General features: G+C 59.1%; 1 protein-coding gene across 1 annotated transcript in view; it reads left to right on the forward strand.

The window, feature by feature from the left end:
• Window positions 1-1,045: 1,045 nt before the first annotated feature.
• Window positions 1,046-24,270, forward strand: part of ARL8B (ADP ribosylation factor like GTPase 8B) — a 29,041-nt gene continuing 5,816 nt past the window's right edge. Inside the window, exons 1-5 of the mRNA XM_028518346.2 lie at window positions 1,046-1,336; window positions 19,192-19,272; window positions 20,515-20,588; window positions 20,977-21,070; window positions 23,965-24,032. Coding sequence (XP_028374147.1) covers window positions 1,214-1,336; window positions 19,192-19,272; window positions 20,515-20,588; window positions 20,977-21,070; window positions 23,965-24,032 — 440 coding nt within the window. The 5' untranslated portion in view covers window positions 1,046-1,213. The remainder of the gene's footprint in view (window positions 1,337-19,191; window positions 19,273-20,514; window positions 20,589-20,976; window positions 21,071-23,964; window positions 24,033-24,270) is intronic.

Here is a 24,270-nt window from a genome sequence, read left to right on the forward strand (position 1 = left end):
CAAAGCCAGCGCTGTGTGGCCGTCAGCTTTCGTCTCTGTATTCACGTTACAAGTCTCCTCACAAGAATGTAAGCTCCATGAGGGCAGGGATTTTTTTAAATGTGAAAGCCTTGCAGATATTTTCTGTCAATTTTCTAATTAAGTTAAACTTTTAAAAATAATTTTTTAAAGGTTTTATTTATTTATTTTTAGAGAGGGAAGGGAGTGAGAAAGAGAGAGAGAAATATCAGTGTGCGGTTGCTGGGGGTCATGGCCTGCAACCCAGGCATGTGCCCTGACTGGGAATCGAACCTGTGACACTTTGGTTTGCAGCCCGAGCTCAATCCCCACTGAGCTACGCCAGCCAGGGCTTAATTAAGTTAAACTTTTGAACAGACAACCATTGGGATGCTAGAAGTAAAAATGATATAAAAAGGTATCTAGAGAAGTCTCATGCCTATTCCTGCCTCTGGTTACCCCGTTTTCCCTACCCCATAAGAAACCATTTTTAATAGTTTCCTAGTATTTCCTTATGCAAATACAATACATATTTGCACACATGTGCATACATATTCTTATTTCCCGACGTACACCAAAATACTGTCATATACATAGGCTGCACCTTACTGCTCTCCCTTGAAAATATTTCCTGGACATCATTCCATGTCAGTTTACAGACAACTCCGTCCTTTTGACAGCTGTATAGTATTCCCTTTCTGAGACATACTACAGTTGATATAGTTAGTTCCCCGTTTGTGGCCTCCATTTTTCGCTATTGCCGCAAATGCAGGACAAAGATTTTTATGCGGAACCCTCGAGTCTTGAAGTTTTTCTGCACGAAGTACACGGTCCGTCAACAACGGTGGAAAGAAGGACTACGCAGCACTAACGAGCGGAAGAGGGCGTGCGTAGTAGAAGGGAGCCCGGAGGAGGGCCCGGCCCGCGGTGCGGCGCGGAGGCCCCAGCAGGTGGCGCTGCGGGCGGCGGCCTCGCCTCGTCGCCGGGCCTCGCCGCTCTTGCCGCGGCGCCGACGTCAGCGCAGGCGCTGCGTGCGGGGGAGGGAGAGTCATATGACCCGCACGGCTTCCTGGCCCGGCTGCCGCCGCCGCCCGCGTTCGCTGTCGCGCCGGGGCCCGAGGAGCCGTTGGGGGGTCCGGGCCGAGGCCCGCTCGCGTGGAAGCCGCCGCCGCCGTCCGCCCGCCCGCGCGTCCGCCCCCGCGTCCCAGCCGCCAACATGCTGGCGCTCATCTCCCGCCTGCTGGACTGGTTCCGCTCGCTCTTCTGGAAGGAGGAGATGGAGCTGACGCTCGTGGGGCTGCAGTACTCGGGCAAGACCACCTTCGTCAATGTCATCGCGGTGAGCGCCGCCCGCGGCCGCCCGGGGCCGGGCCGGGGGCCCCCCGCGCGGCGCGGCGGGGCGGGGCGGGGCGGGCGCGCTGGGCCCCCCTCCCCCGCCCGGGACCGGCCTGGCGGCGTCCCGCGTGCGGGCGGCGGGCGGCGGCGGGCGTCTTGGGACGCGGCCGGGGCTCGGGGAGGGCGAACCTGGGCTCGTCGCGCCTGTGAAGCGCCTGTGGGATTGGGGCTGCCCTGCGGCTCGCTCTGCGGGGGCTGCCGAGGGGTTAACTGCGGCCTGTCACTTTCCCGAAGGGTGGGACTTGGCGAGCCCGTGGGCTCTGGGAGAAAGCACAATTGCGAGGCTCCGTCCAGTCGCCGCTCCGGCCCCCGGGGCGCCGGCGCGGGCTGCTTCCTGAATGGTGGGCGCCGCTGGCCTCCTGTCATCCGGGTGCGGGTTTCTCTCGTTCCCCCGGGGACCCAGACGAGTTGGTGGCCGCTGCGCGGTGGAAGCTGAGGGCAGCTCCCTCTCGTCCGCTGCAGTGCCCCGCGCGTATGGAGCCGGCAGCGGCGGTCTCCGCTGTCCAGGGCTCGGGTCTCGAGCTGGGGGACCAGATGGATCTGTAAGAAAGTGGACCCCCTTGACAGGCAGGGCGTGGGGCGTCGAGAGGAGGGGAGGGACAGGGCTTATTCCAGGCCCCGGGCATGGGTGTCTGGGCGGGGGGGAAGTCGCTCCGGGAGCCCATTTGCAACGCGCTGTTTTGTTCAGCGGTGACGGAGTGCCGTGCCAGGGCGGTTATTACATTACGGTTGTTTGGACGGTTGCGGGGAGAAATCAGAGCGGAGGGCCCTCCTCGGCAGCCTGTTGGGAGCCCCGGAGTTGCGGTGACTCAGTCTCAGCTGGTAGGGCTTGTCCTGAGTTTGGGGCTGTGGTTGGCAGAGCAGGCAGCGCCTCTCGCCCCTTTGGGAGGACGGCCGGGAGCCGTCCTTGCCAGCAGGCCGGCTGTCCGACTGGTTCGGCTGCAGGAGCGATTCCAGCACAGCGCCTGTGTGGGAGAAGATACCGGCCGAGTGACTCTTAGTCCCGGCGGCGCCGACGGAGCGGCAGGAATGAGGAAGGCCTGGAGGAAGAGAGATGAGCAGGAATCTATGGAGTTCCCTTGAAGAATGTTGCCTATGAGTAGAAGTTAATGTACCTATTCGGTTCTTTTGTACTAGGACTTTTTTTTTTTTTTTTTTTTTTTTTGCTTGAGATGACTGTGTTTCAATAGGTATTGTAGGGTGGAATGTGTCTCTAATACCGCCAGGATTAATAAGGGAAAACTTTCGGCTAAGGGTCCGTGTTAGCGCCTGTGAATTATGTGGGAGAGATAACGTGCCTGTGAGCTCAGGTAACTGGACATTTTCGGGTATTCCCTTGGCGATAAGAATTTGAGTCTCCTCGTACATCCCATCCGCTTGACAAGACTGAATTAGTGTGTAGTGTAGGTAGGCGTGATGCTGCAATCAGTTGTCTTTGTTGCGAAGAAGTAACAAAGGCTTGGGAGACCTGAGCAAAACCTCAGTAGGGCTTTGAGAAACTCAAAACGGTGCAGCTTCGTGTAAAGAGCGTGAACTTGGAAGCGCGGCAGCCCTGGCCCTGGGTCTGCCATCGGGCTCCACCACTTTGCCGCCTGGTGTCCCCTTTCGGTCTTTGCCCTCTCGTCCGGTCAGTGGAGATGGTAATGGGTTTCTTAGCACTGCTCGGAGGAGTGGACGGAACCACACGTGGCGTGACTAGTGTCCTGCCCACCCGGAGAAGGGGCTGGGTGCATGGCGACCGCTGGCACCCACAGTACAGAGACGCGGAGGGGGAGTTCCCCGGGGGCCCCCCTTCTCTGCGTCTCGGTGTGCAGCGGCTGGCGGCCGCCGTAGTGCCGGCAAGGATTGGGGCGAGGAATCGCATTGCATCACATCCCCCCATCGTTTTTTAGAGTTAGATTATTTTTTAACAACAAAACGGGAAAGCTAGTGAAGTCAAAGTGAACCAGTGGCTCCACTATTATGTTAACATTGGACACTTGTTTTTTTTACGATGATGTGCATAGGTTTCATTCAGGAAAAAACCTGGGCTGTGATTGCCTACGTGTGGACTAAGCTGCTGAAGAAAAGAGACCTTTTCAAACTTCAGATTCTAACCCCATCTGTGAGCCTCGTAGAATATGTCGGGAGTGAGAAGTTGGTGATTGAAGGTGGTTTTACAGACTTTTGGATGGAAACAGTGTGTCCAAACGAGTAAATGTAGTAGCATTGTCTGTTTAACAAGCCAGGGGTACTGTTTTTGTTTTTTGTATGAAATGTGTGTTCTGTAGACTCAGAAATACAAATGTGTCACTTTTATTTAGATTCAACAGGTAACTTCCCAAGTGCGGAAAGCTGTAGACGAAGCCGGTTTTCTTTGGGTAAAAATCTGCTCTTCTGTAAACATTAGATTAAGGTGTGGCTGTTTCGTCTGCCTGAAAAGTTTAAAAAATATAATAGGTGTTATTTAACTTCCTCAAATGGTTTGTGAGGCTGAAATACTTATATATAAGATTTGGTTTATTCTGAAATTAGGCGGTTTGCTTACAGAGAGTTTCACTCCAAAAATTCATAGTCTTACTGTTTTAAAACTGAAATGAAACCCCATTTTACCTAGTATCTCACGTAGAGGCACTTGATGTGCGCAGTGTCCTCTCTGTTCCGGACGTTTACGGAGAAGCCCCGGCCTCCCGCGGTCTGCGCCACCGCGGCGGGGAGCGGGGCGGGCCTGCTGCCGAGCTGCCTGGCGGTTGTTGCGCAATGAGCCGCGTGCCGTGTGCGTGTGTGTGTGTGTGTGTGTGAGATGACGTTGGGCAATCTTCAGCGTCAACTGAGACTGAATGGGCGGGAGGGGAGTTCCTGAGAGATGGGAAACAGGGCCTGCCACAGTGTCAGTTTTGTAGGCAGACATGATGTATCTTTGAAACGAGTAGTTTTATACATTTCAGTTTTTGAAGTGTTGAGACCATAAAGGTTAATCCAAGGAAAGCTTCTTACCGCAGAAAGTTAGGGATAGGAGGTATTTGGGAAGATTGTAGGAATCTGAGTCCAGAACTATTTTTTAAGAATTTGTAGGAACCACGGTTAAGAGTGTGACTTGACCCTCACTGGGGGGGCGGAGCTGGGAGACCAGGAAGGCTGCGTGACAACCCTGCAGCCGCCGCAGGGCGGTGGGTCGCAGAGACGGCCCTGGGCCCGGGCGCCGGAGCTCCGGCCCCCTCCCCAGCCACCTCTGCAGGCTGGGTGGGCTCAGAACCACAGAGCAGGTCTTCTCCCAGACGGACGTGCTCCTTTGCACACGTCTGGACGCGGCACTGCGTTACTTTGGGGTAGGAATGGCGAAAACGGTTTTTAAACAGTTTGCCGTAGCTACACCTTAATTCGAACAGACCTGAAACTGGACTGGAAACTCGGGCTTCCAGTGAGGAGCGGGTCGGGGGCAGCCGGGCCGCGGGCCACGTGAGAGACACCCCGCCCGGAGCCCGCCCCTGCCCTTGTGTCCCCGCGCAGACTTGGAACCGCCCGAGCCCCGTGTGCACGTCCAGAGGTGTCGGGGCGCAGCTGCATTTTCAGGTGCCGCCCCGGGTCGTTTCGCAGCCGAAAGCACGTTTTCCAGTCTCTCCGGGGGAGAGTGGAGTGTCCCTGACGTGGAGGCGAAGTGCATTGCGCACCTGCAACAACAGTCCCTTAAGTGTTACGTCTGGCAGGTTCTTTCCGATTATCACAATCATTCAGGGTCATTAGTAGAAATTTTAAAAGAGTAGTTTAAAGTAAAAGAAACCGCTTAAATCTACCATCCAAGCCACTGTCAGCATTTCAGAGTAGTTTCTTTTGTTTTTTCTTAATGTATATATCAAACACCTTTTTAAAAAGTTTTGAAATAGGCCCTGGCTGGTGTGGCTCAGTGGATTGAGTGTCAGACTGCGAAACAAAGGGTCGCTGGTTTGATTCCCAGTCAGGGCACAGGCCTGGGTTGTGGGCCAGGTCCCCCGTAGGGGGCAAGTGAGAGGCAACCACACACTGATGTTTCTCTCCCTCTCTCCTTCCCTTCCCCTCTCTAAAACAAACAAACAAACAAATAAATAATAAAAGTTTTGACATGGTATTTATTACGTGTGAGTCCTAATTTGCTTTCTTTTACTTGTGGGGTGTGCATGTTTCTACATCTAAAACCACTTCCCCCCGTTACTTGCGGCACTGGTTCCCGCTTTGCCGAGAAGTAATTCGAGTACAGCGCCGTGTGAGCGGGCGGCTCGGGGCGCGACACAGTGAAGGGATGACCACATCGGTGATCGTCTCACACGCGTCTTCTCGTGCAGATGCGATTAAAGAAAAGGAAGGAAACATTTTCTCTTCCTGACAAGAATGCTTGGGATTTACTCACAGCAGCCCCCCCCCCCCGCCCCCCGTATGCCACACAGCAGTGTTCACTACGGCCAGGGGGCACACGGCGTCCCCAGGATTTATCCTGAGACCGAACTTCCGTGCCCGGGACCACCTCCCTCCAGGCCTGCCTGCACCCGCCACCTCTGTCGACCGCGACAGGGCTTGCCTCTTTCTCTGTGAGTCTGGGTTTGGATTCCACGTGTAAGGGATTGGATTCCACGTGTAAGGGATTGGATTCCACGTGTAAGGGATTGGATTCCACGTGTAAGGGATTGGATTCCACGTGTAAGGGAGGCCGTTCAGCACTTGTCTCTCTCTGACTTACCTCACCGAGCACAGTGCCGTCAGGGCCCACACGTGTTGTCACACACGGCGGGTGTCCTCGCTGCCTCGGGCTGCCTCAGCGCCCCGGCATGCGTGTGCCGGCCCGTGGGGCGCTGCGGCTGGTTCCGTGTGCGCTTCCGTGGTCTCTCGTGCTGCTGTGACGTGGGCTGTGGGTGCCCGTCTGGCTTAGCTCTCGTCTCCTTTGGGTGCAGTTCCAGAAGTGGGATTTCTGGTGATACCGTGTGGCCCTTCGCATTTCTGAGGACCCTCCATCCTGTTCTCCGTGGTGGCCCACCCCAGCCTGTGCTCCCACCCTCAGTTCACGCCCCCCCCCCCCCCCCCACCCAGGCCGGCATCCTGCGTCTGTTTCCCATGGTGGCCGTCCTGACCGGAGTGAGCTGACAGATGCCACGGTGTGGTTTTAATTTGCATTTCCTTGATGACTGGTGGTGTTGAGCCACGCTCCGTATATCCGCTGGCCTTCCGCGTGTCCTCTTAGGGCGACATCCGTCCAGGTCTTTTGCCTGTTTTTTAATCGTCTTATTTGCTATTGTTTGTTTGTTTGTTTGTGTTTTTTTGCTACTGAGTTGCATGAGTTCTTTTAGTATTTTGGATATTAATCCCTTATCAGATGGATGGTTTGCAAATATTTTTTGCCGTTCCATGTGTTGTCTTTTTCCTTTCACTTTGTCCGTGGTTTCCTGGGCTGTGCAGAAGGTTTTTAGCGTGACGTTGTCCCTCTTGGTAATTTACTTTGTTGCTGGTGCTTTAGGTATCATATCCAAAAAACTCTGTTTTCTTATAGGTGCCTTATGGTTTCAAGCTTACATTTAAATCTTCAATGCATTTTAAGTTAATTTTGGTGGGCGGTGTAAAATACAGGTCCAGTTTCATTCTGGTACAGGTGGACATACAGTTACCCCAGCCTCACGTATTGGCGAGACTGTGTTCTTGACTCCCGTGTCGGATACGAGGTGACCGTACGTGCTGGGTGTGTCTCTGGGCTCCTGATCCGGGTCCAGCGGCCTACGTGTCAGTTTTTACGCAAGCGCCACACTGTTTTGATGGCTCTCGCTTTATAGTGTAGCCTGAAATCGGGGAGTGTGATGCCTCCTGCTTTGTTCTTCTTTCTGAGGATTTCTGCGGCTGTTTGGGTCTGTTGTGGTTCCCTGTGAGTTTTAGGAGAGTAAAGCTGTGTGGAATGCCGTCATGATTTATTCTGTTGGGCACACCTGTGGGTGTGTCGTGAGGTCCTCGATCAGCTCCTCATCACCGGACAGCTCGTGGAGCCCAGGGTTTTGCTGTCAGACTTCAGTTTGACCTGCGTCTCCTGAGGGTGGGCTCCCGAGGTGGCATCACAGGGGTCTCAGGACATGGACGAGTTTCCTGCCACGTGGCCAGACTGCTTTCCAGGAGGTGGGCGTGCCCACTGGGAGGTCTTCCGGCCAGTTTCCTTTGAAAGGCGGGCTTCAGTTAAGCACTTTGTCCTCTGATATTTGTAGGGCAGAACGTTTGGTTCCGTGGGCAAGGTAAAGTGCAGCAGAGATGTTTTGGAACCATCACAGGAACAGACAATTGTCTGTCTCTGTGTTTGCTGTGTGAGAAGGACGTGTTTATGTTTCCGCAGCTGCAGGGGCCGAGACTAGAGAACACAACTCCTTTTCAGCCTCCTTTCCAGCGGACTTCGCAGGCACGCCGTGTAAATGTAACCGTTTCCGTTGGCTCCCACAGCCTCATTTGTTTTAAACGTACTGGTGGACTGCACCAGGAGTTTCTGTCCCAGCGCTACGGCATATTTCCGTGTGGTTCTCACCACACCGGGTGCTGCTTTTTTTGGCATGGGAGGTGTTAAAAATACTCTCTTCTAAATCAGAGTCTTAAGAAAGTCCACCGAGCAGACTATTTCTGAGGCTATAGCAAATGAATTTTTAAAATTTTATAACTTGAGTATCATTTGTAATTATGAAACTTGATTCATGTCTTTTGAGCTCATATAAGAAAAACTAAGGGAAAACATTAACCTATTTGTTGAATAGGTCAAAGTTAAATGACATTTTAAAGCATTTAGTTTTTCTGAGATGTGACAAACCAAAACTGAAGTCCAAGGGAGTAATTTGAATTAATTTTTTCCTTCAAAGTCAGAACCAGAAGCCTCGCCCTGACCGGTGCGGCTCAGTCGGACGGGGGCTGTCCCGCAAGGCGAAGGTCACTGGTTTGGTTCCTGGTCAGGGCACCTGCCTGGGGTGTGGGCTTGGTCAGGCAGCTGGTCCATGTTTCTCTCCCTCTCATTCTCCTTCCCTCCCCCCCCCAAAAATAAATAAGATCTAAAAAAGCAGGGGGACTTTTTTTACAGCTGTACTTGGGTGTCTTTAAGGAATGGCAGAGCTGGGAGACACAGATTTGGGTAGGAACTCCCGCTGTGTTCCGAGGGGGGGAAGAGGGCGGAGTTTATGGAGACAAAAAAAGGGGCCGCCCAAAGGGACCAGGCAGGTTGCTTTGAAAGCTGTGGTCACCGCTGGCGAGCAGGTTTTGTTCATTACTCTGTGCGTCGTGAGTTGCTTCTGTCTGCTGCTAGGTGAAATTTATGTTTTAGCAGAGAGGTCAGTGATGCAGACCAGCTCCCGGAGCTGTTACCAGAACGTGGCCATTTCAGAAGTTCACGCAGTTTGCTCCCCGGGGAGGAGGGGCTGCGCTTCCCACGGCTTCCCACGGCTTCCCACTCGGGGGTGGGATGGGGGTGGGGGCCTCTCAGCTCCGTTCCCAGCGGCTCCCGGCTGCTGCGGGGCGCAGTCTCTCTCGGCGGCACCAGCTGGGCGGCTCGCTGGTTTTCTCCCCACACACGGGAGGGAGGTCGCAGAGCGCTCGTCCTACCCCGCCTGGCTCCTGTCCCTGCGCGGTTTCTGGGAGACGGTGTGGGGGTCGTGCTTCCCTGGAGCGTCCTTCTTGGGGACACCGAGATTTTCGTTGGTTTGGGGGGCCGGCTTTGCCAGTGACAGTTAGCTGTGAGGGTTCGAGGAGACGGGCGGAGACCGCCAGCCTTGGGAGCACGTGTGTCGACTGTGGCCAGGGCGGACGGGGGACGCAGCACCTGGGATACCGAGGCATCTCCTGCCAACCAAACCCTGTATTCCCGGGGCCCCTTTCCCCCAGACGGCGCCGTGCGGCTGCTGTTAGGGCCCAGGCTGGGACAGCGTGTCGCAGCCCTTCTGGGCAGAGTCAGCCGCCCCCTGCTCCGTTCATAGCGGTTGTTTAGAAGCCGGGTTCACGTGTGCCGGTTCCCTGTCTGCCTCTGCTCCTGGACCGCAGACCCCCTTGTCACCCGTGCCCCTAAACGCAGCCCCGGACCTGCCTCCACGGCTGGTGCTCCGTGACTGTGAGTGGAGCCGAGCGGCGTGGGGTCGCATCTAGGCGTGCTGGGTCAGACAGGCCCGAATCAGAGCTCCAGACCTGCCAGGGCGCTCTGCCCCCCGAGATGCCACGGGCTTCTCACTGGGGACGGGGGGAGGGCGGGAGTGTGGGCTCCAGTTGGGTGGCAGATGAAACGGACCCCTCCTCACCCCTCAGGTGAGCACTGCGCAGGGATTCCACAGAGACACGGAAGGTTCTGGAGTGCCAGGACGGGTGTGCGGGCCACCAGGGCCGGTTTCTGATGCCTGCTGAAGGGTCTCTGTCGTCGTGAGGAAGACACTGCAGTAACAGATGGGCCCCTGCCCTCACCCGCGGTGGGTGCGGTGGGTGTGTGCTCGGGGAGGTTCGGGGCACCTGCTGGGAGCCGTGCCGCTGCGCCCCCTGGAGGTGAGGGTGCTTGTCGGCGCTAGTGCTGGCCCGGCCCCCCGGGGGCAGGGGCGGGGACTGCGGTGCGCGGGGTTGGGGTCTGACTGCCGCACAGGCCAGCAGGCGGCCGGGCCACTGTGGATGTGGGACCTCCCGGCTGCCCTCGGAGCCGGTCCGCTGCTGCTGCTGAGCAACCCGCGCCCACCTCGCGCTGCCCTACGAGCGAAGACCTGGCCTCCCTCTCGGCAGGGAGCCTCCCCCGCCCTAAGCGCTCTCCCGGAGTGGAAAGTGACGTCGGGGCTTTGAAGTTCAGACCTGGGTTCAAATCCCGGTTTGGCCACTATCTAGCTGTGTGTGTGTGACCCTGTGACCTTGACTTCAAGCTTCCTTTCTGTAAATGAGGCCAGTAAAGGGAATCGTCCCCACCATTGTTAGCGGTGTGAGTCGGCCACACGTGCCCTGGCCCGTGGCAGTGGTGCCTCCTGACCCAGTCCTCGCGTCCAACCGGAGAGCATCTCCCCCACCCCCGCACCCCTTCCGGACTCTGCTTCCCGGCCAGGCCCCGCCGGGCTGGGAGTGCGTGGGCTTGTAAACAGCTCCTGAATAAATAATGATGAAATAATGATGTTAGCGTCTAGCAGGCACCGCAGTCTGGAACCTGAGCAGCAGGCGGTGACTCAGTGTTTCACGACGGCCCCTCGCTCAGGAGCCGGGTTGCGGTGTGAAGCAATGCTGTCACACTGCCGGGGCTGCTGGGTGTTCAGTGTTCCTCTGGGGACCCCCAGGGAGGGCCGGGCGTGGGGAACGGCCCCTGGAAGGGAACGTGTGCAGATCACGGCGCTTTCCGACCCGCCGCCCGTGCCCGCACCCTGCCGCCAGCGAGACCCAGGAGCGAGCGTGGGGGCACAGAGGGGTCTGCCGCCCCTGGGCAGACGGGGCTGAAAGGTGGACTAAACTCTGGTCCTAGGTGTGTTTTAGGGACATAGTAACTGTTTGACACTGTGAAAAGTGGACAGTGTTAGTAAACGTTTCACGGGGGGGGACACAAAGCCCCCCACAGGACGCTGCTGCTCACGTCAGTGGGGGAGGGGAGGTGTCCGTGCAGCCAGGTGGCGGGGGCCGCAGCCTGCTGCCCCCGGGCTGACACCCACAAGCTGCTGACAGGCGATTCCTTGCCTCCCCAGCGGCTCCGGCTCCGGGGGGTTCCTGGACTAGTCGGTCTGCAGGAACCGAGGCAGGGAGGGCTGTCTGTCCTCTGTCCGTCCGTGTGATGGCACGCCAGTGGGGCTGGGGTTTCAGGACTTCACCGACCCTCCAGGTGGAAAAGGAACTGGGGAGAGGCCGTGCGTGTGCTGTCGTCTGGCATGACACGCCGTGACCCTCGGTCACGTTTGCAGGGTTTTCCCGGCTGGCACCCAAGGGTCCCGAGCGGCAGCGGGAGTCGTGGTCGGTTCGAAACGAGGAGGCGGTTTCAGGCCGACTTCCCGGCAGTGTCTCTGGCGTTTCAACTGCAGACCTAAATAGCCGGTGATGGGTGTTGCCGTTTCCGAGAGCGGTGAAGTTTGTGTCCCCGGGAGGAGCGCGAGGCAGGCTCCGAAACTTGTGTCAGTCGTTGATCTCCGTTGGACTTCCCGCAGCCCAGGAAGGGAACCCGCATCGCTCTCCTGAAGGACCTGGAGCGACCGGGCGGCAGCAGCCGCTGGCGGGGGGCGGCCCCGGGGGTTCTGAGTGGGGCGGCCGGGTTCCCGCAGGCGGCCCCGCCAGCCTGGGTCCAGAACGCCGGGCGTGCTCCGACTCCTTGGGCGTTCACACGGCGAGCGCCACGCGGTGAAGGCTGCTGTGGTGCCCACTGTGCGTTTGAGGGCAGCGAGGCCTTGCAGTGAAGCCAGGGAACGTGCAGGAGGACACACGGCCAGGCGAGCGGCCGGACCAGAGCTCCAGCCTCGAGGGGCCGTCTCCAGAGTCTCGGCCACCAGACCGCGCTCAGGCGGGCCCGAGTCCGCCCGGGACCTCTCCTTTCAGAGCGGGCCTCGTCCGTCGAGGTCCAGACTGTCTGCTGGCCCTGGCCCGTGTCACAGAGACTAGGCTTCCTCACTCTGTTTGAAAGAGCAGGAAATTCATTCTCCTGCTGGCTCTTTAAAAATGTGTTATGTGTGCTGAAGTCTTTCCATAGGGGATGTTTTCTTGAGACTGAAGGACTTTTGTTACATACGTAACTTACTGATTTGTAGCATTTGGATGGCTTTAGGAATCCCCCTTCTTAAGTTCAGTAGTAGAAGGCTATTTGAGGATTTAGAAGGAAACTTTTATAATTTTTTAACAAGCTGTATGTGCACACAGGAGGGCGTGCCATGAAAATAAATACCCAGAACTTTTAAATGAACAAAATCACTTTTTTAATGAAAAAGTATCCACGTGAGAAAGAAAGGGTAAAAAAAAATTTAAGTAGTTGAAACGTTTAAAGACCAACCAGTAGCACCGAGGCCTGAACAGTGCGCCTTGTATGCTAACTCCCCCGCCCTCAGGCTTGTCTTCAGAGCCTGCCGCGGCCCACGCGTGAGGGCTGGCTGTCCTGCTCTGTAAAGGTGCAGGTGCTTGTTGGAGGGCTGCAGTGTTCTCGGGAAGTGCATCCAGGCACGTGAGTGGCGTCACGGGCTAGCACAGACCATTTTGGCTGGGGCTCTCCAGCCCTGATTTCGGCGGGGGGCGGGGGGGTGCTGTTCACCCTCACGTTGTTACTGCCCCGTTGGAATTCCTGGACGTCGAGCGGGAGCACCGCACCGTGTGCGAGGTGGTCCCTGCGAGGATGCGCCCCGGCACAGGGTCCCCCGACAAGCCCGCTGAGCTCCCCTTCAGCAGTCGTTTGGAGATGGAGTTCCTGAGACCACTGATGGCGTGGAGCTGGTGCAGGGTGTGGTGAGCACGGAGGGCAGTCCGTGGGACGCCTGGAGTGACAACGCTTCTCCGGGAAGAGAGGTCAGCGTGGGTGAGTGTGCGGGCTCCCGACGAAGTGTGGGTCTGAGAGCGCGTGACCCTCGCGCGCCGTCGGTGCCGGCAGGCGGTAGGGGCTGGTTGGTTGCTACAAATGAGCTGCGTCCGAGTGATGGGCATTTAATCAGTAGTTAGGGCGCTCCCCATGCCACTGTGCTTTATGGAAAGCTCTTGCCTAGAGAACTTGTGTGTTGTGTTCAGCATGCATGGGCCCCCACGTCAGGGCAGACACTCGGGGCTGCCGTTGGGTTGTGGGTCCGACGGTGCCAGGAAAACCCGCCTGTCCTGTGTATTCTTCACTCGAGCCAGCTCCAGCCGTAAGCCATCCACCCTCAGCCCCCATGAACCTGACCAAACCTGGCCAAATTACTGGGAATTCAACACAGAAAAGGACAAAACGGAAAACCCGAGCAGTTGTTTGAATTTAACCCTCGTTGTATTGTTTGAACCCCAGAGGGGCTCACGCTGACACCTGGAGGCTCCCCTTCCTGGACCCTCAGAGCCCAGGTGGCCCTCGGCGCCCTCATCCTGGCAGAGTGGCCGTGCGGGGTGCGGGGTTGGGAGGACAGGGCAGCCGTCCGAGTCGATGGAGTTTTACTCCTGGGCCTGGGGCGCCTGGGGCAGGTCTTCCTGCGGAGGAGGGGGAAGCAGTGCGGGCGGGAGCGGAAGCCCCTGCCTGCGGGGGCTCTGGGGACCCAGGGAGGCAGAGGAGGGTGCAGCCCCTCTGGGCAGTGGCGGCGGTGGCTTCGGGGCCACGGCTCCCCTTGAAGGGGACTGGAGGGGGGACCAAGACCCGAAGTGTCGCTGCTCCGTGTTCCTGTGTGGTGAGCACTGAGGGGAGCCCCTTCCCCCCGAAACAAACCCAGACAAACCCCCCGGGATTTCGACAAGTGATAATTTTTTATCAGTAAGGCGTGGCTGCCCCAGTCAATCTTTTACTGTTTGCTCCTACACTGACATTCTGTGGGGAGGAATCCTGCCTGTAGTGGGAAGTCCAGATTTGCACGTAAAACTGAGAACAATGTTGGGCATTATCTAAGTGGAACAGTGGGGCCCTGGAAGTCCCAGCTGCTGGCGCTGTGGCCAGACCGAAGGGGCCCTGTGCCAGCGCGCGGCAGAGCCCGTGAGACAGTGGTCGGGGACGGGAGCTGGCGGCCCGGGCAGCCGGTCGGGGTTTGTGGCCTGAGGGGGCGCCCCACACCCAGAGGCCCAGGCGGCTCCCCTGTGGCCTCCAAGGGGTGGGTTCGTAGGGAGAAGCATTCACCCTGGTGACTAAGGGGGTCGGGGTCGGGGTTTCCACTGACTGGCCAGTGCTGGGGCAGGGCAGCTGGCCAGCGCACCTGGTCCTGATGCAGCCGGGTGCCGTGCCGTCCGGCTTGGCTGCATTTCTGGGCCTGGAGCTGAGAGCTGAGGCCTGAGGTGGTCTCCGATTTGACCGAAACTGTGTCCCTGGGGTCTTAGGGGTCCCTGCCTCAGGCTGTGTCTCTGCCTCAGGCTTGTGTCTGGGGTCTCTGTTTCAGGCCTCGCTCCTAAGATTACCTGATGCCGGTCCAGACCTCCTTGTCCTGGGGGCTTCAAGCTTGAGGGAGGGAGTGGTCGGGGGCGGAGGAGCAGGGAGGGGGAGCGGGTGGGGCGGGGCTGAGCCAGAGGGGAGAAGGGGAAGAGGCGCCTTAGAGCGATGCCGTGTCTGCGCCTTCGCAGCGAGTGGGCGTGAGCGCGTCCTCCGGTCCCTTGACCCGCGAGTGCTCCCGGGGGTCTCCCCGGGCGGGGGGCGGGGGGGCGTGCGTTCATGGCGGCTGCTGGTGCGGCTTAGAAAGGAGGGCAAAGCGGCGTCGTGTTTCCAGAAGCCAGAGGGCGCTTTGCCGTGCGGGGAGGGCTCTGCCGTTTCGTGTCCCGGCTCCCCGGCGGGCGTGGGAGCACTGACGTGGACTGTGCGGCGTCGGTCCGAGCTCCCGGCGGCCCCTCCCCGCACCCGCCTGGAGAGCACCCGCCTGGGGAGCGGGTTTCTCTGTCGGGAGACATTTGCGAGTCTGTGTCGTCTCGGGATGCCGAGGGGCAGGAGCAGGTTGCAGCGGCTCGTCCTTGGTCCCGCGGGAGTCCCTGGGGCTGGGTGTGCGTGGGCGCGGCGTGGCTGGCGTGCCTCACTCTGGACGCCCCCGGTGGAATGGAGGCTGAGGCGGCGTTTGAGTACCCTCGTCAGGGTCGTCATTTTAAAGTGTTCTATGTGGAAGGAATTCCAGGTTTACAGAAGGCGTCCGGGGTTAGCAGCGCGGCCGAGAACACCCGTGTGACCTTGGCCGAGGCCACGCCCAGGCAGCACCCCGCCTCCTTGGCTTGCTCGTCTGTGCACCCCATGCTGCCTCCCGGGGGACCCCGGCCCTTCGCCCCCCGGCACGTCCCTGAGTTCCTGATGCCTAAGTGGGGGCATGTGTGTCCTTGACCGGCCCAGGGACCCACTCGGCCACACCAGAAAGGACGGTGCCGCACAGACGCACAGCCTAGTGACTTCGTGTGCGGCGTCTCCCCCAGCACAGGGCCCCGTCCAGGGTCAGCCCCCGCTGAGGGACCGTGTCTCTGTAGCCCCCTGTGGTCCGGGACGTTTATGTAGCCTTTGTCTTCCATGACACTGACGGTTTGGGGAAATACCCCTCCCCCTTTTTAAGAGACTGTTCCTCATTGTGGGTTTGTCTGGTGTTTTCTCATGACTGGATTCGTGTGCACATTCTCAGCTGACATGTCACACGGGGGGGACTCTGTGTCCTCACTTACGGTGTCCCTTCTGGGGGCCCACGGCGTCCGTCACCTGAGGCGACCTTAGTTTGTTCACCCCTCTGAGGCTCTCGCTGTCTGGCTCCTGCCTCGGGGCGCTCCGGTGTCCCCTTCCACCGCGGAGCGGTTGGCGGGGGCGTACTGGGGACCGCCGAAGCGGCCTCTGCTCACCAGGGTTCCCCCAAGAGCTGGCTTCTGCCACCTTCTATTTCAAGTGCTTCACCAGCACCCCCTCAAAAAACAGATTCTTACTCCCCTATCTTGCTCATGTATCTGGAATATAAAAGTAATGTTATTACTAGAATCCCCACTTACTTGCATCGTAATGCTACTGTTAGAAAAATGAGCGTTGATCGTAGTCATTTCACATTTGAATTCAAAGTTCTCAGGAAAAAACATGACCGCCGGGTGCCTTCGCTGGCCATGTCTTTTCGCTCGTTAGCTGTGCGGAGCTTGGCAGCTGAACAGCTGAGTCCTAGGGTGGGTGGTTCCGGGGAAGGAAGGGCCGCAGCGCTCAGCGTGTGAAGGAGCTGCTGTCGTCCGAGAGGAGAAACCTGTATGAGGCTTCGCTGTGCTCTTGGTTCACTGTCTGTCCGAAGCAGCTTCTTCACCAAAAAACCTTCTGGAGAAAACACGGTGGCACACTTATGGAGTAGGTTCTTTCCGTTCCTCGAGTGGGCGGGGTGGACCTGCACTGCTGCCCCGAGTGGACTGGGCGGGCAGCGTGCACCTTCTCTCCCCATGCCGTTAGCACTTGCTCCTTGCCCTTGCCCGTTTGAAAGAGCAGGTGTGCAGACAGCCCTGGCAGGTGTGGCTCAGGGGACTGAGTGCTGGCCTGCAAACCGAAAGGTTGCCGGTTCGATTCCCAGCCAGGGCACATGCCTGGGGTGCAGGCCAGGTAGGTCCCCAGTAGGGGGCGCATGAGAGGCAGCCACACACTGATGTTTCTCTCCCTCTCTTCCCCCTCCCTTCCCCCTCTCTAAGAACAAATAAATGAGATCTTTCTGTAAAAAATCCCACCCCGGAGCAGAATGTTCATGGGTTACAACTGACGAAGATGCGTCAGCACCACCCGGAGTCCGCAGATTCCATCAGGGTCATCTGGGGTCGTGTGTTCTGTGGGCCTGGGCACACAGACGTGCGGTGACAGGTGCCCGCCGCTGCGACGTCGAGCAGAGACGCTGCCGCCTGGAAATCCCCTGTGCCCTGCGCCTTCCCCTCCCCACCCTCCCAGGAGGGGTGGCCTTTGTCAGAAAGTCGTGTGGTCGGAACCGCACGTGTGTGGTCTGTCCACTCCGGGTCTCCACCCGCACAGGCGTGTGAGGGCCCCCCCCCCCCCCCCGAGTGCGTGCTCCTGGCAGCTCATGCCCTTCAGTGCCGAGGAGCACCCCGCTGCCCGATGGCCCCGGGGTGTCTGCCCCCAGCTCCCCCCCCCCCCCCCACTGAAGGGCGGACAGAGCCGCTCCGACCTTCCGTGTGTGGGTTTCCTGTGGGCGTCGTTTCGGCCCGTTGGGAGCACGGTCGCAGGGCGTGTTGGGTTGTGCCGGAGGCCGCCGGACCGCCTTCCGAGCCGCTGTTCCTCGCCGCGCCCTCCAGCGACGCAGGGGAGTCCCCGCTGCCCAGCCGGCGCCCCAGTAGGCCGCACTGGTGCACGTGGTAACCTGCTGGCCCCCGGCACCATGGGGGTGGGAGCGTCCCTTCCTGGGCCCGCCGGCCCTCCGGGCGTCTGCCGCGGCGGGGCCTCTGGCGCGGTCCTCGGCTTCGCTCTTCACCGGGCCGGGGCCGCGCTCGTGCCGCGAGTCGTCGGAGTCTCGAGCGCTGGGGCGGCAGCGCCCGAGCAGGTGGGCCTGCCGCCCGCGGGCTCTCCAGCTCTGCGGCCGGTCCTCCCCTCCCTCTCCCCCTCCCCCCCCCCCCCCAAGCACGTGCGCGCTGAAGTCCAGCTTACGAGTTGTTCCGCTCACGGCCGTGCCTTCGGTGTTGCTTCTGCCAGTTTTTGAAATCACGGTCAGTTTGGTGTTACATTGTGACCAGTTTTACATGCGTAGTTCCGACATGACTGGATCTGCACACGTAACCGTGTGTGAACGTTCCGGGAGCTGGGGTGTCTGACACCAGCGGAAGGGCTGGTCACAGCCGTGCGAACACCCGTCTGCAGTGCGCCCAGACCCCGCGGCACGGGGGCGGGGCAGGGCGGTGGCGCTGCGTAGGGGCGTCCGCCGTGAGACTGGGGCTCGGGGCGCAGGACTCGGGAGCCGGGGTCGCGGGTCACCCAGCCGGCCGGGGTCACAGCTGGCAGGCCACCGCCGCTGTCAGGGCCTGGGAGGTAGTTGCGCTTGTCCACTCGGTTCCTGCTTGAGGCGCCTCATAATCGGGGCTGCTCCCTGAAAAACTAGTGTTTGGTACCTAAAATGTGTAAACACGAGCACGTGGAATTGGCGCTAACTGTGCCTCCCTGGGCGTCCTTCACAGCCGTGGGCAGAAGGAGGACTGAGACGGCCCTGGCCGGGTGGCTCGGCCGGGTGGAGCATCGTCCCCCCCGCTGGAGGGCGGCCCGTTCGGTCCCGGGTCGGGGCGTGCCTGAGAGACACCCAGTGGTGTCTCTCTCTCTGTCTCTCTCCCTGCCTTCCTCTCTCTCTAAAAATCAGTGAAGGGAATTTTGGAAATAAATAAGGAATACAATAAGCACTGTGGGAGCTCTCGTGAGGGTTATGATACTCACTGGGGAATCTGAAAGATCGGGGTGTTTGAGTGGGGAGACCGTGTTCCCGGATGGAGGGACCTGGTGGTGGTCGGATGCCGTCATTTCTGAGGTTCGTGTGGAGTGCGCGAGGTGAGCCAGGGCAGCCCCAGAAACGCTCGAACCTGCGCGGTGAGTCGGGCCGCCCTAGTCTGGGGACAGACAGATCCACCGGAAGGAGCGGAGGGCTTCCCTGCAGGGCCCCGGGCGGGGTGGCGGCGCCGCCTCCTGCTGGACGGGGAGTGTGGGTGTTTCACTGAGGGCTGAGCCGCTGGTTGCTGATCCACTTGAAAATAAAAGCAGCTTTCTTGTACCGTCTTATCACATCTTAACCCTGAAAAAGTCGCATAAACGCTACCAGAAAGTGTCCCGTCTTAGGACAGGAGGGCGGCGAACTAAGGGGAGAGCAGGGGTGATTACAGAGAGGGAGGCCTTCTGTATGAGAAAACGCTGTGTGAGCCTCGTTAGAGCAGAACTCAGAGAAGCTATTGAACTTCCACAGCAACTGTCAAAATAATATAAACACTGACAAAGAAGAAACTTTGAAGTTTTACTTCTGATTTACTTTGTGAAAGGTGCATGTAGGTGGGGGAATTAGTAAGTTTTCTTTCATAGTTGCACATTTCCTTTTTCTGCACTTAAGGAAATAAGGGAAAAGATGCCCCTGGTTTCAGAACTGCCTTCCTCCAGTGGGAGCGCGTGTCCCGGAGCGAACAGAGCGCTGCCCTCTCTGAGAGCCGAGAGCCACGTCGGCCGCTGGAACCCGAGCTGCGTGTGCGGGGGGCCCGGGGGTCACCGGCGCCTGGACCGCTCTGACTCTGCCGTCTTCTCCCCTGCAGTCGGGCCAGTTCAGCGAGGACATGATCCCCACGGTGGGCTTCAACATGCGGAAGGTGACCAAGGGGAACGTCACGATAAAGGTACGTCACCCGCGGCCGGGCTGCAGCCGCGCTGCTCCCCTTCTCCCCCTTCTTTACCGCTGAGCCTCAAAGTGAACGCTGTAACGCGGGGGAGTGGGGGGGCCAATGGGACGGGCTTCTGCCTTTGCAGTGGGCCGGAGTCCCCACCGTCGGCCGTCTGTCGGGGCCCCGTTGCGGTGTCGGTGTCGGTGGGCTGGGTGGTTCGGGGCCGCCCCTGAGTCAGCGTCCCCAGGGCCAACGCGGGGGGAGGGGCGGGGGGCAGCCTCTGGAGATGGGCACCACCACGCCTGGGCCTCGAGGTGGCGCCTCATCTGGGGCCGCAGGCGCAGAGGTGAAACCGCCGCGGCAGGAGCTTTCCCGTGGGTCAGACCGCCTCATGGGAGGGAAGCGCCCAGGCGGAAAGGCCGGCGGTGGTGGTGCTCACGGGACAGTTGGAGACCGTCAGGCGTCGGTGTGCACCCCGGTCAGACGGTGAAGCCCTGACGGCTCCGGATGAAGCGTTTCCTGTGTGGGCCCTCGGATCTGGGGGGCGCGTGGGCCTGGAGGTGCTGGGGTGTCACGTTAACGGAGTAGACAGCAGCCCCCCGTCTGCTGTCTCAGTTGCGCACGGCCAGCCACAGTCCAGAAACACTAAACGGACAACAGCAGAAATAAACAATTCCTCAGCTTCAGCTCGTGCGCCATCTGACGCAGCCCGTGCCCTCCCCTCTGCCCCGCGTGGGGCGTGGGTCCTCCCTGTGCCCGTCACGTCCACCCTGGACACGCTGCCCGCCCCTCAGCCACTCGTGGCCGTCACGGTGGTTCCGTGTCACCGTCAGTCAGGGGCGTCCGTCTCCTGCTGCGCCTCACCTGCAGGTCACACCTTATCCCGGGGCGTGCGCACGAGAACACAGTGGGTGCGGAGTCGGGTGCTGTCTGTGGTTCCGGGCACCCGTGGGGTGGGGGGCCCTGGAACTCGTCCCCTGTAGGTGTGGAGAGAGGGCTGCATTTTAGCCTTGGAAATGTGTTGGTGGACAGGCACACACAAAAAGTATTGCACAAAAACTAAATCTTTGCTCGAGTAGACTCACCAAACTCAGGGTATATACATTAAGCATGAACTTCAAGTTCAGAAGCGGCCCCAGGATCTTCCAGATTAGGGGTTTGTTGAACCCCAGTTCCTTGGGCGCGGTTGGGCTCGTGGTGGGGAGGGGCGTGTGGGCCCTGCCGGCCCCGTGCCCAGCGTGCCTGTCTCGTTCACAGATCTGGGACATCGGAGGGCAGCCGCGGTTCCGGAGCATGTGGGAGCGGTACTGCCGGGGCGTCAACGCCATCGTGTAAGCACCTCCGCGGGGTCGGCGCGGGCTCTGGGGAGGGGGTTGTCTCGGGTGCTTCCAGGGGCTCGAGTTTTTACCTCTGGCAGTCACAGCCTCTCCTAGATGTTTCGTTAGTGTAGTTCATGGCACGAGGCGCCAGGACACGTGGCCGCAGAAGGAGGTTTCATCTGCTGTTCGTGTGTCACCGCTGAGCCAGGGGACGCACGTGTGTTACTGCCTCGTACCAGCTCCTGAGATCAGTCTTGTAAACTGTTTCGGGGTGATGAGCTTGTCTTTATCTACAGTTTTATTTTGATTAACAGTCCAGTAGTGTAACTCTTAAACGTTTTTCATATTGTGGTCATCAAAGGTTGTGGTGTATTGAGATTACTTCGTGTTTTTTTTTAAGGTACATGATAGACGCTGCAGATCGTGACAAGATAGAACCCTCTCGGAACGAACTGCATAACCTTCTAGATAAACCACAGTTACAAGGAATCCCGGTGAGTGCAGAGTGCTTGTCACCTTGCCTTACGTGCGGTGTCTGTAACTCACCCTGCGGCTGGAATTGTGTGGCAGTACACGGTTGCACTCATTGTGACCGATTCCAGTAAGATGCCGTCTGTCCTGAAGTCTGGAAGGCTTGGCGGACTGAGCACCCGCCGTGCCCTGGGCACCGCGTTCCCCCTCCCCCGGCCAGCTCTGTACTGAGCCGCGTGCAGCAGGGGCCGCGCCCCGCGCCGGGCACAGCAGTGAGCACGGCACCGTGGAGAGGAGCCCGCGGTCCAGCGGGAGAGGGGGGCCTGAAGCCCCTGGACTGGTGGCGCTGGGACCAGTGGGGATGCTCGTCGGGGTGGGCCGGGGGGAGGGGAGCAGGGACTCTCCCAGGAGCTGACCCTGAGCTGAGGTGTGAGCACCGTGCGGAGGAAGGGGGAGCCAGACAGAGGAGGCACGGGGCCCCGAGCAGCAGCGGGGAGGGGGCGTGGGGACACTGGCGGGGCGGGGGGCGAGTGCGCTAGACTGGGCGGGAAGCCGCTGCAGTGTTCGAAGGGATCAGACGCGGTGTTTGAATCCGGACCGCACTCTAGCAGTGGACGGAAGGAGCACCAGGGCCCGTGTGGAGGGCAGCGTTGGCAGCCGTTGAAGTCCCGACAGCTGACGCACCACAGATGCCAGCGGTGGTGACGGGACGGTGCAGTGGGGACAGATGGCAGCGACACCTAGGAGCCCGGCCCCCGGCTGAGCGCGGGGGAGAAGGGAAGACGGGGACAAGCCCTGCTTCCTGGCCTGTGTGGCTGGGTGGGAGGTGGTGCCGCTGGTTGGCCGAAGGGATGCTGGCAAAGGACCAGGCTCCGGCCTCACGACAAGTTCACGGGCGTCAGGGACCTGGAGTGTGTCACCTCAGTTCATCCTTACAACAGCCTGAGTTGCTGGTGGTGTCCCTCTTCTGCCACGGTTGTTACTGAGGCCACGTGGCCACCAGTGTGTTGCACAGCCAGGATGTGAACGCACGTCTGCCAGGCTTTTCCCTCCACGTTACAGACCTGTGGCGTGTGCCACGAGTGGGGGTCCGCCTCGTGCCAGCACTGTCAGGGCTCTCGGCACCGCTCACAGAGAGGCTGCGCCCCTTTCCTGTCGGGGGGGCTCTGCTCTACCCGCTTCCCCGTGGTCAGGGCCGTGCGGGCCCACGGTGTGTGTCGGGTGCCAGCAGACAGGAGAGCCGGGGCCAGGAAGGGGGTCAGGAGGTGGGAGGTCCCCACATGTGGGAAGAGGGCTTAGACGCCAGGCAGCCACATCGGCGGCACCGGATTGCAGGTGAGCGTGGTGGAGCCTCGGGGGACAGGCAGGCTGCGGCTTGGCCCCTCGGTCGGCTAGCGTGCCGTCCCGGGCACCGTCGGGCTGCCAGCTCCGTCTCCGGCTGGGCCGCGTGCGGGAGGCAACCGATAGCTTCTCTGTCTCATCCGTGTTTCCCTCCCTCCCTCCCTCCCCCTTCCTCTCTCAAAGCAATCAATTAAAAACGCACAAAGAACAGAGCGCACGCCCTGGGCTCAGGGCGGTTCAGTAGAGGTCGGCAGCGGCCACGCGCAGACCACTGAGCGTCCGCGGGGCGGGCGTCACGGCGAACACCAGCCTGCACAACTGAGTGGGGCGGGCTGCCGTCTCCCGAAAAGGCTATGACGTCACGGCGTGTGGCAGCGTTCTCGCTGTGTTTAAAGATTTCATTTATTTTTAGAGAGAGGGGAAGGGAGGGAGCAAGGGAGATAAACATCAGTCGGTTGTCTCTCACACACGCCCAACAGGGGACCTGGCCCGCAGCCCAGGCCTGTGCCCTGACGCGGAATCGAACCTGCGACCTTCCGGTTTGCGGGACGACGCCCCACCAGCCGGGGCGGCCCTCTCACTTCAGCGCCTACACAGATGGGCGCGCTGGGCTTCTGCGGCGTGTTCTTACATTAACACATCGTGTGCCGCTCAAGAGATTTCTCGTGTTTCGTGAGCTGTCTGTTAAGGACCGCTCACGAGTTTTCTAGTGTTTCTCGTGCCTCAATCCACAAGCAAAAATGAAGTATAAACAGTTTCTGCTATCAGAAGAGTCTCACAAACCATGGGAAGACAAAGAAACAATTCCCAAATGAAAGGAAAGGAGGAGGCCCCAGAAAGAATGCTAAATGAAGTAGAGGCAACTCAGCTGTCAGACGCTGAGCTCAACGCAGTGATGGTCAGGAAGCTCAGTGAGCGCACCGTGAGCTACCAGAAACTACAGGGACGCTACCGTGAGCTCGCTGCAAACGATATCAACGTGACAAAGGAAATGGAAACTATCGACAAGGGCCGAGAGGAAATGAAGAACAGTTTCTGCTATGGGTGGCGAGAGACTGGATAACGGGGGACAATAATGAAGGCTCTCCGGAACCAGAGACAGATCCGTCCAGCCCTTCCTCTGGGGATGCAAGGAAAGCACCTCGCAAAGATCCACCCAGAAGGTGGTCAGGTGACACGAGGCAGCACAAACCCACGTGTATCCCAGCGAGTGGAAAGGAAGAGTTTCCTACGAGAGCCTGCAGAGTTGGTGCCGCCCGTGGAGAAAGGAGCGAATCTAGATCCTTACGTCAATTTTGTTGGTCCCTCTTCACAGAGGAAAATGTTTTACGCAGTACCTACCACATGTTAGAAAAGTACTAGGAACTTTCATTGTTTAATTAGTTGTTTAATTGTTTTTGTAAATAAAACGTTATAATCATTGAAAAAAAACACCTAAAGTGCATTATGACCTGTAGTTATGATGATTTGAATAACGTGCAGTTTGCCCAAACGTGCAGTCCGTGGCGTGTGTCTCAGAGTTTCTGTGCGGCCTGCGGTGTGGTAAGTTCACTCTCAGCATCTCTTCTTCCTGCAGGTGCTAGTCCTTGGAAACAAGAGGGATCTCCCCAACGCCTTGGATGAGAAACAGCTCATCGAAAAAATGTATGTGTTAGAGTGGGCGACGGCGTTTTGACTTAAAAGTCGGTTCTGAGTTGTGCTGTTTGGCCCACTGCTTTGGTGAGCATCGTAACGCGACACCTTTCCGCGCCGGTCTGGCCGGCCGGCCCGTAGGCGGTAGCTGGAGTCGGCCGGCCGCGGAGAAGTGAGCCCCGCCGCTTCTGCCCCAGTAAGGCGACTTCCGCGGCGCAGCATATGGGGGACGCAAGCAGAATCGGGCGCA

This window comes from Phyllostomus discolor, chromosome 7 (genome assembly GCF_004126475.2).
Source record: "Phyllostomus discolor isolate MPI-MPIP mPhyDis1 chromosome 7, mPhyDis1.pri.v3, whole genome shotgun sequence".
Classification (NCBI taxonomy): domain Eukaryota; kingdom Metazoa; phylum Chordata; class Mammalia; order Chiroptera; family Phyllostomidae; genus Phyllostomus; species Phyllostomus discolor.